Genomic DNA, 11,376 nt, shown 5'->3' on the forward strand with positions numbered 1-11,376 from the left:
ACATATAGAAGGTTTGATAAAAGATGCAACATTTTTTTTTATTTGATTGCATTTGTGTTTGTCCTGACATATCTGGGGGAAAAAGAGTTTTCAAAGACTGTCCGTTCTATCTTATATACTTATAAGGGTTTTGCATGCGTTTCTGCAATGCAGTTTATGTATATATCAGTTTGAAAATGAGAGATTTTTAGCTGTTTTTTTTTTAAACAGTATCTCTGCTTTATTATGATTCAGATCCAAGCCCGCAACACGTACTATTTATGTGCCTTAACCCTATAAAGCCATTTGTATCATATATGATACACGTTATAAAATAACACATTCCGTTTTCAGTTTAATCAATACTTGACCAATATACTGTTGTATACCTTTGGACACTTCCCCTGTTCACACTGGACCATACCATTGGGTCTCCAAGTACTGTCATATATGATACAGCAGAAAACCCATATGTAATAACATATTTTTTGAAAAATCTTTTTTTTTTTTTTTTTTTTTTTTTTTTTTTTTTAACATTTTGTTATAGGACTAAATAAAGGGTTCAATTTAATAAAAAAAAAAAAAAGGAATTTTCTGCCAATTCTTTCATAGTTCAGGCTTTATAGGGTTAAAACACTGAGTCAACAGAAGACCAAAACCCTGAGTTTGAATGAATAGAGACTGGTGCTCGAACATGTTTCAGGGCTGAGAAGTTAATAGTTTGATCAGCTATATTCTCAGAATAGTTTCTCCAGTAAATTATCTTCAAAGAAACAAAAATCACATTAGGGTGCATGTGTTTATTATATTCAGTCATGAAGGAACAATTTGTTACTTTTCATACAAAGAGTAATGTTATTTGGTCACTTTGACGGTGGATATAAAAGGAACATTTTACAGAGTGTTTCAGAAAATAATAACATTAGCTTATTTAGAAAAAAAAAATTAGAAAGCTACCAAGACAAAGTTGCCAACATGTAACATTGCTCAACATTAACAACTGCAAACACACTGCAAGACATTTTTGGAAAGAGAGCTGTGCCTTGTTCAAATTTAGCTCAGTATATCTATGTGAGATAGCAAGCACATGCTCGTAATACACCATATTTAGCATTCCACAAAGCAGTATACCCCACTACGCCGCTGTAAACGAATACCCTCAAAACATTTTATAATGGTTCCTTTCTTCATTGACAACATGCAGAAGTTTAGTCGTAGTGTTACATTTAACAGCCAGTTTTGCATTTTAACAGTTACTGCCTTGGAACATTCAGTTCACTTTAAAACCAGTCCCATCCTTGGTGTGGAGAGGAAGCCAGCTGTTCCAACTGTGTCAGCCAGAGAGGAAATTTCCAAGAGGTCACACTGAGGTCATTTAGTTAAAACAATCCTTTTCATGTCATATGTCCATCACCAAGTCGTATGTCTAGCTCCCTCAGCTGCTGTGCTTCTTCACCTCTTGATCTTCCCTATCTCTTCACACAGAATGGAGAGGTACTGTGTGAGCTTAACCATCAGGATGATGAGGGTGCCTCCTGCGAGCATGCAGGAGGGCCAGAAGAGCGAGTGGAAAACGGCGCTGTGGCCATACATCCGGGTCAGGAGGACACTCTCCTGCTGCTCACTGGGGTCGTAGTAGCAGGGAACCTGCTGGTTTACCTTCAGGCGTTCAGAGATGTTCATTATCATAGTATGCATGACCACGCTGTCCTTTTGGCACTTGGGCACATAGAAACACTGAAAGGAATAGGATGAAAAGACACCAGAATTATCTCCAAAGCAATTAGTCAGAATTATTTGCTGTTTTGGTGAACATCCCTAAGTTTCTAAAGAAGCTTCACAGCACTGAGTACATCACCCTCATGTATCACGTGTAGAACCAAGAGTTCTTCCTGACAATTCATCATGACCAGGAAAAACTCCAGGACGTGCCAATGAACATTTTCTGAATTTGTACCAGAGTAGATCTAAATCAGGTAACCAGGCCAACATCTGACAGCCTGTGTCAACATTTGAAACGGTTCAGTAATTCCCAGTATTTTCCCTCTGGCACTGTACTCACTTCAGAGCTGGCGTCCTGGGTCTCTTCATTGTGAGATAAACGGCTGACATGGCCGGTGTTATTGACGCTCACATAGACCTGCAGACAGGGGTATTTGGAGACCCTCCAGCAGTCTGACCCACAGTTGTAGGAACAGTTCATGTCTGCTGTGATGGTGGAGTTGAGAACAACACATACTCCCTCCTCTGTCCAAACACTGTGTTGACATTTACATGAAGAGCAAATTTAATGCAAAAGGCAAAAAACAATTTGACATCTGACGCCATGAGATCAGCTCTACTTGTAGTCTAAACTGTGACAGAATTATATCCAGGTCCAGAAAGTACTTATTTTTGTGATATTCCGGTTGAGACAGCATTGTAGTAGTTGATGATTAAACAGCACTTCTGACCATAAATATAAAAACAAAATCTCTTACAACACATAACAAAGAATCAATGTAATCGCTCATGACAGACCTGTACCTGTCTGCATAGGAGCGCAGTATGGTGATACCCAGGACAAAATACATCATGACTGAAGAGAGGATCATCCCAAGACCCAAAAGAATTGCCCGATCTTCACCAGCCTTCAGAGCTGTCACTGTCTTCTTCTTGTCTAATATATCTACCTCACGAAACTTCTGGTAGATGGACCTGATAGTGGAAGAGGAAGAAAAGCATGAGGAGAAAGAATCACTGTTACTGTGTCATTTGAAATCTGTATGACAAAGATTATGGTGATATGTAAATCCAAGCACATGGCAGAGTTAACTGTGCACAGTCACATCTTTAAAGAAAACGTCAAATCATAAGGGCTGAAAGTGTATGAGCCTGTTACCTCCTTTCAATTCCTCTACCCGATCCTGTGTTTTTGGCCCCTGCTACAAAGAACATCTTTCCTGATGACCCTCGTCCTCCTTGGGCACGGAAAGATTGCTGAAAAGACCTAGGAGCAATTACAGCCAGTTAGACGTCCATCCGTCCTGAACCAGACAAAATACCACAAGTTGACAATTTTGTGACATTTAAGTGCATTTTCAATACCAAGACCTCAAACATTAATTGCTACTGTTTAATGTGCAGAGAAATTGTATTTCCTCTAATTTAAATGTAGAACGTGTCAAATTATACTCTACCTTTGGTGCATATTTGGTGGCAAACTCACTAGTCTGTTGATAAGTCCAATTTTGTACAAAGGGAATCGAAATTATGTTTCTCATAACAACGCTGCAATGAGCAATGCCTCGTTGCCACATGAGAGTCTTTAGAATTGTGTGATGTGTTGGGAAAGAAAAACTCCTGTGATATGGTGGACTCTGTGGTCACAGCGACTGAGTAAACATCCCATTTTGAACACAAAGAAACACTAATCAGGGTAAACAGGGTGATGGATTGCCAAAGATAAAAGGTGTTAATGCTGAGGAGGTGCTCATGAAAAACATACCGTCTGTAGCGTGAACCCTTCTGCTGTCAACACAAAGTCATTGCGTCCTCTCATGGCACAACGACACCACCTCGCTTTTGCCTCCTCTTTTTCCCGGCCCTACCGTTTGAAGTGAACACAGCATTCAATACTACACAGTTTTGCTTCCTTTAAAGACATTAACCTTGATTCATGTGCAAACAGACGGGGCAAGCAAGACATTATGAGTTATTAGTTCTAGGTCACCCAGGGGTTGGTGCTGAGGTGAGGGTCGATGCAAATCCACTTTCGAGATTGCCAGGCGGTCATTTGAAAGCATCATTTGGAACAAAGACATATGCATGGCCATGTTGCCAGTTTTGTGTGTCCATTTGCTGATATCAACCAACATACTAAGGGAATTGCTATTGTTAAATATCCAAAAGCTCCCTCCACCATCATCCAAAATTGAAATAGTAATACTAATACCAATCAGTAATCAAGTCAAATCATATTCTTTAATAAAAATAAGTGCCTCTCAGATATAAAATAAATAATGTAGTACAGAAAAATGTTATGTTTTTGAACATTTTCTTCTATTTCGTTCATTCCAGAGACATGCAAGCAGAGTAAGCAGGCCTGCTTTCATTCCCGTGGGGGACAAAAACCTGTCTCACTGCCGAGAGCAAGAACAGAGGGAGAACAAGCCAGCAAGTTCCACTTTGATGAGTAATTTCCTCATTGTATTACATTCCCAGCTGCTTTAGGAGAAATGCTGCTGCACTGCGTAACACAAGACTTCCAAAAGAATTCTGTAAGAAATCATAAATGCAGATGTAGCTATAACATACCACATGAACTGGCATGCATGCCCACAACAAACAATCAAACTTACATTCGGATTATGGTCTGTTCTGCCATGACTTTCCAACTTTTATCCATGGTAAAAGCATGCTAACCATTACCTCCTGAGTGCCTCAAGTTCCACACATAACTGTATTGATTTCAGCTAAACATGGACGCACACTTTGAGGATGACTGTCGTACTCCTTCTACCAACTCCAAAGTCGAGCAAAGCTTTTAAAGGCTTCCAAGTGCAGTAAATTTGTTGCTAGACATGCTTCACGCACCATGGAGGCTGGACTTGCAGTGGCAAATGACTTCCTACCTAATAACATATAAGGAATGGCCGGTGACACTTTTTTTAATGGCAGAGAGAGCAGGTAGTCTCATTCAGGTTTAATGGCTGACCTTGGAGGACTTTCCTACCTCTATTTAGCCTCTAATGAAACAGCAAAAGCTTTTCATATTTGACAAAATACCATGTCTATGAGGTAAAATATTTGCTTTCCACATTGCAGATTCGCATTGACAAAAATGTTTTCCATAACATTGTGTATCAAAAATGTAAATGTTTGAGAATATTGTCATCAGTTTCAACAGGTAAAAAGTTGTGTTCATCCCAGTAAAGTTTGTGTGATATTTTAAAATGTGAGAATATTAAACCAGCATGCTGAAATGCCACACTCAGTACCATGAGACAGAGGCTATATCATTGTCATAGACTAATAAGTGGCTGTGAATGCATAACATATGTCTTAATCTAATCATCAACTGGAAAGATTGATTTCTTGGGTATATTTGCATCTTTCCCCATATAACTGATTATTTAAGAGCTGCTGAGTGCGCAGTGTCGTTACATGAAGCGCTGGAGGGAGGAAGTCTTTGCAACTGAGGCAGTGAGGAGATGCTTCAACGCACAGGACAGTGTGAAACTGCTTGCCACAGCAGGAATGTATTGTTCCGATTTTCCCATTATCTTTTTAATGAACTACATGTCCTGGGCCAGAGGCAGATAGGATAAGTGTGCCTCACTATGAAGTCTTTCTGGGTGTGTCCTTGGTTCATATTTCTTCCAGCTGCCTTTATCCCATCTTGTGAGACTGTGTGAAAACATTATTGAATGAATGCTAAACCAAGAGTAGCGCGGTGAAATCTTAAAATCACTGCATTTGTATCTTGTACAGCTGTTTGTAAATTCCTTTAATTCTGCCGAGTTAATATTGCATGTAAGTCATAAAGAGTTCAAAGGATAAAAACAGTGTGTAAAGACACTGTAGCTACAGGGTTTACTTTTCTAGTGTAATGCCTGAAGGCTCAGTTTTAATCTTGCAAGTTATGGTTTGGTGGGTGCTTACTCTAACCATCCACACCAACTTTTATGCTTGTTCATAACATTCACATGGCACAGTGGATTTGAAAGTTTGCACTGCTATGAGTTTGCTCTTAGATAAAGAATGTCTCAGGATGTATTTTTTGCCTTGTCCTTCCAGTGATTATTGCTCTGGTCAGGCATTCCAGTGTTTGGTGACTTGACACAGAGCACCCCACAGACGTACAACAGAGCAGTAAACACTCAACAACCTGAGGTGTACAAAGAGGAGACCGGCAATTTGATAGTGGGAACAGCATTTGCATGGCATATATTGCGCGTCATGTGCATACTGTACATGCTCTTCATATGACTGTGACACAACGTAATGTCAAAACCCAAACACCTATTCATAATTACACCTAAGTTACACATGTTTCTCCGTTTTTGTCCCTCCAACATGATCCATGTAATGTAGAGAAATTATCCAATCGAGATACATCAGTGCGCGTCTGTAAATAGGCAGTACCCAGTGACATTTCAAAAGCTGTCTTGTACCATAGGCTGATCAGAGAATTCCATGTTGCAGCTTATTACGAGACCTTATAAATCAATTTCACGTATATGAGAATGCTATCGATAAAAATCCTTTGTCTTTCCAGTCATATGCTGTGTGTGTGTGTGTGTGTGTGTGTTGACCTATGCTCTACTGTGTGTTATACCATTTTTAAACCTCATGGTCTGTACAATCTGTGTGCATGGTCTCAGTGTTCCCCCCTGGCACTTTTGAGCTAATATCTCTTTCCTTGCACGTCTAAATTATAATTACATACAGCTCTTGCGTGACTAATGTGTGCTGAGCTGAAATAGCAGATGTAATGTGTCTAATCAGTGAGGTCCTACCTCTTGTTGGTGGGTTGTTGTGATAATCCAGACTTTGGGCACCAACTGTCAGCAGTGGCTCTCCAACATGGCCTGGACTCTTGGGGACAGCAGTCGGCTACCTCTTATTTAAACTCTTGCCTCAAGTGAACAGGATGCCTATCATACCTGTTTACGTAATATGAGTTCCCTGTACAATGTGGTTCAAAATGAGTGGCTCAAGCACAATGATTCATAACTCTTCCTCCTGTTTACTAACTTTTACTGGCCCTGTGTGGGCCCACCACTGTGTTTGCTGCAGACACCACTGGATATCCACAGGGGACTCCAGGAGCAGGGTAATTTCCTTCAAAGAGCTATTTTTCTTGGTTTGAGAATGAAAACTTGAATGAAAACTGCAAACACTATGACAGGAAAACATTGCAACATTCTGCCACAAGGTGTCCCTGCAGCCTCATAAACTACAGACAAAGAAATCGTTTTTCCCTCTTTCAGCAGGGTGATCATTGTCACCATCAGCTCTGTAATTAACATGGCAGTGACTACTGTAAATATAAGTAAAAAAGTATAAATGTCAGCTGGTTGAAAGATTCACTGTATTAGTTGGTGTAGTAAGGAATCAAACATCCATGCTGTAATGCCTTGTATAGTCATATGTGTCCTATTGTAAGAGGTAATGGTCATTTTAACCAGTGCTACTGATTAAAATTACTGATTGAATTTATCGGTTAATTAATTACACCTATTTTCAGAAGATTCAGAGGATAGAATACTGTAAACTTTAAATAAAAACTGTCAATAAGGGTCCCCTAAAGTTGAATACACCTCTAAGACCTCAAGTATGCAGGACCACCATGCACTACAGCTTCAGTATGCATGTTCTTATTTTTCATTTAATTTATTTTCTTTTCTTGGTGCAGAAATAGTTATGTTGTAAATGCAGGATTTCTGGTATAGGGGTTATTCTGAAAAGACATCAAGTGTATGATGTGTTGCTGATGTGTGGCAGGTATATTTTTCCACCAGATTCAGTCCATAGAGCCAATTCAGCTGGTTTGTGATACTAATGAGGTTGCGTCCTTTGTGTCTTCTTTTCCAGACAGCTACAGTGTTGGCCTGGTAAGCTGGGAGATTTCCCATAGCAGGTCATTTGATAAGCCATCTTGCACATAATCATTACCCATATCCCTCTTGTGTGTGACTATAAGTCGTTCCCTTTCAGCAGCAGCCAACTGCTAGGAGACTACACCATTTACCACCTCACGTCTGCCTCCTCCAAGCTCTCTTTCCACAGGGGCTGGTCAACCCCGGTCTAATGAACAACTTAAGTCATGGAGATGGCCATTCCATTCTCAGAGAGGTTACAACACAATCTCCCTGCGAAGTCTAGCGCTGCTTGAAAGCTATCCCTTTAATTACACCCTGGCCTCAGATTTAAGCCTGGGAAAAAAATTTAACTCCCTTCACATATATTAAGAAAAAAAGAAAAACCCCATACGCCAGCAAAGCAGGATCACGTGGATAACACAAAGGCAGATGGTATGGCATTTGTGTATTTGAGGTTAAGCCTAAACATAGACACAGAAGAACTGCAGACTATCTTTGTGAGCCACATTTGGAGGTGAAACAACATAGTTACAGGGGGGATGAAAGGCAATTCTGTTCCTTTGTTTCTCTGGATCTAAAAATAGCTCTTGCTGAGCAGGCAGTGAAGCCAAGCAGCAGTCTCTCTCTTTCCCTCTTTCTGGCTCTCTCGCAGAAATAATGCACTATGTTGATGTTGTATGTGTTTTTGTTGAAATGGATTACCTTTTTTAGAATGCCAAAATCATCTTGTCTGATGTGTATTACTGATATGAAACACAGAACATGAACATTAGAGACTACACTGAGCGTCCTTGTTGTGTTGCTGTTATTATATGGTGGTTAAGTATGTCACCAGTGTAATTCTGCATCACTGTGCTAAATGATATAACACAATGTTTCTATAGATTGAAACACCAAAGGCATTGTGAGGTGAGTCTGGGGGGGTCATTGCACAACTTAAAGTGTGACAAATTATATTCCCAGTGTAAAATTTTAATCTTTGTCATAAATGTCTTTGTATTGTAAAATAATATCTCAACTCTCTAGAATCTCTCTAGAGGGAAATAAAAATCATCAGTGTCAGAATATGAACATCAGCAACCAAAGCTCTCAAGTAGGTATTGCTTAATTTTGAGGTTTCACAAGTCAAAACATATGGGAACTGCTGATACAACCTGATGACGTAACATTTATAGTTTGATAATAATATAAAAAATGAAAAATAAAAAAAGGCAGATCAGGCACTGATGCAAAGGTTTTAGTGTCCTTATCATGGACACAGCCCCAAACCCCCCTCTACTCAACCTACTTTGATGTTCATCTTCTTTCTTCCTTACACCCAAACACAAATGCAGAGAAAGACAGAGGGAGAAAAATGAATAGGCAATATTGCTGTTGCTAAGGCGGTCGACAAAGATTTCACTTGCCTGGCTGTATCCAAGCAATTACACAATGCCAACAGGTCCAACACATATTTATCAGAGGAGCTGCTCATATCCCTAGCAACCTCATGTTATGGTCTTGCAGATTGGTCCCCCGCCCCCACAAATCCACTATATAGATGTATCTATATATCTATACTGTGCTCTTCCGCTTCTCACACTGATAGAAGAAAACAGTCACCATCTCAATTCACAGGGCACAATGAGGAATAATGGCGCTATTATGCAACCTAAACAGGGCTTTGGGGATGGTTCTTTGACATGTTAGGGTTTTCACACATATATGCCTATAGATTTCTGACTCTATTTATGTATTTGTATATATATGTTTTTATGTATATGTGCATGTATCGGCCTATGTAAAAATGGATCAGTTGAATTCATGTCCATAAGGAGGATGTGTGGCAATTCACAATACCCCTACAGTGAATCATACATTGCATAAAGCCTGGCATGGGAAATGAGAAATGTGCTTCACATTTCTTCACTGTCAGCCAAAACACCCTCACACAGTGGGAGTAGTAGAGGACATATTTCTTTTTTTCTCTGGCTTGAGAACGAAGTGAGGGGCAGAATGTGGGAAAATACCCATGACTGAACGAATGGAGAGACATAGCCCTAAACCTTCCATTGCAGCATTTAGTACCAGGCTTCAAAACCATATGATCCATTTCTTTCAAGGGTAACAGCACTCCTTGGTTTATCAACACATTCCATGTATAGCATGATTTGTAGCCTAGATATATTTGTACATCCCATTTGGTGGGTACCTTTATTCTTAGAACTGTGTGTTTTTTTAGGTCACACATTTGTGGTGTACATGGCCCCTATAAGAATACAACCCATAACCCTGACAGAAGACCACGTACAGCACTGTCCTTCAAATACTATGTTTGATCATTAAAAAAAACAAACAAACATACATGCAGTTATATAGTAACATATTACAATAACACTGTATAATACACCATATTTACACAATGCATGGGCATTGTTGATTTTAATGTATCCAGTCTAGTGAATAAAAAACAAGTGATGTGAATGTGTGGCACATCCAGCAAGATATTAGACCAGGAGGTCTGTGATGGATGAGCTGCTGGGATGTTGACAAAGGGCCAGATGAGCACTGAGATAATTGAGTGGGAGGATCAAAGACAGCTCAGAAGCTTGGAGGCAGCAATGGGGAAACCATCAGCAGACTGCAGCAGCACACAGTATCAGCCCATCTATCACACACCAGCATGGTGTGCTACAGAGCCGTTTATCAGATGTACAAGGAAATGTCAACCTTTCACACTTTCAGTCTTATTATCTGATTGTATGAAAATCATATCTGCCTTTGTTAAATCATTCATGATGGCTTGGCTCAAGATGATACAACTACTTTGGAAAAAGTAGTTTTAGTGATAATAAATGACAAAATCTCATGTTATTACATACACACATCTTGTTATTGTGTTTGCTGTGATTGCTTTGTGTGTGCGTCCTCTTGTTTCTGCAGTGCATGGGTGTGAACAAGCCTTGAAAGCAAGGAATGAAGAAAGGACGTTGTCTGTGCCTCTGCACTTCCTGTTGAGACTATACTATTCCATAGTAGTGAGAGAAAAAAAATGCAACAAAGGTTTGCTGAATACGCTACACAGTGGCTGCTGTTATACAGCCCCAGATTCGGCATTTCATGATATGTCATCATCTCCCATGGGAAAAGATGGAGGCGGTGAAGCCACTCACATAGGGACTAATCACATTCAGGCAAAAACACAAAGTACATTGTGTGTACCTTGAGTTGGACATGGCATGTTGATGCTGACATTATGACTCTGAAGTGCAGCTTCTCTGTCTTCAGAGGAAGGGTCTCATGCCAAGGTATAGTGAAGACAGTTGCAATGAATCCTAGATCTAAAATAAACACAGGATCATCAGGGTGCAGTGTAAATACTTTATGCTATGGTTGCTGTTTGGAATATGGTAGTGGAAACAGACTGTGATTATGGAATATGCATACAGCTACAAAATATCAGTGTAAAACACAGATTTCTATGATGATGTCAGCTTGTTATTGACTTTCCCAGTCTGAATGACTGAGCAAAGGATAGGGGGTGGGGTGTAATTAATCTATGGCTAGTGATGACCACACAGGCAAAAAATAGCTGTAGTGGGGGATGGGCGAGGCACTGTTGTTATGACTGGTGCTTGGCTGCGGGACAAGCATTCAGAGGCCTCAGTCCTTTTTTTTCTCCCTTTCCTGTCTGATTGGTCGGTTTTGCCAAGGAATAAACCCCCATTTTGCTGTATGAGCCTTTAAAAACGCAACACGAAATAACATGTCGACCCGCTGTAACGGGCGTCTGCATTAGGTCTAACCGTGAGGTGTTTGCCAATGCGAAACA

General features: G+C 40.0%; 1 protein-coding gene across 1 annotated transcript; it reads right to left on the reverse strand.

Moving 5' to 3' along the window:
• Positions 1–968: 968 nt before the first annotated feature.
• On the reverse strand, positions 969–6,714 carry kcnmb2a (potassium large conductance calcium-activated channel, subfamily M, beta member 2a). The gene is made up of 6 exons (XM_030073579.1): positions 6,480–6,714; positions 3,467–3,565; positions 2,861–2,968; positions 2,506–2,676; positions 2,042–2,237; positions 969–1,716 (listed from the first exon to the last, which is right to left on the reverse strand). The coding sequence occupies exons 3-6, from the start codon at positions 2,914–2,916 to the stop codon at positions 1,432–1,434; spliced, it is 708 nt and encodes a 235-aa protein (XP_029929439.1). The 5' UTR covers positions 2,917–2,968; positions 3,467–3,565; positions 6,480–6,714; the 3' UTR covers positions 969–1,431.
• Positions 6,715–11,376: the final 4,662 nt, after the last annotated feature.

Source organism: Myripristis murdjan, chromosome 17 (genome assembly GCF_902150065.1).
Source record: "Myripristis murdjan chromosome 17, fMyrMur1.1, whole genome shotgun sequence".
Lineage (NCBI taxonomy): Eukaryota > Metazoa > Chordata > Actinopteri > Holocentriformes > Holocentridae > Myripristis > Myripristis murdjan.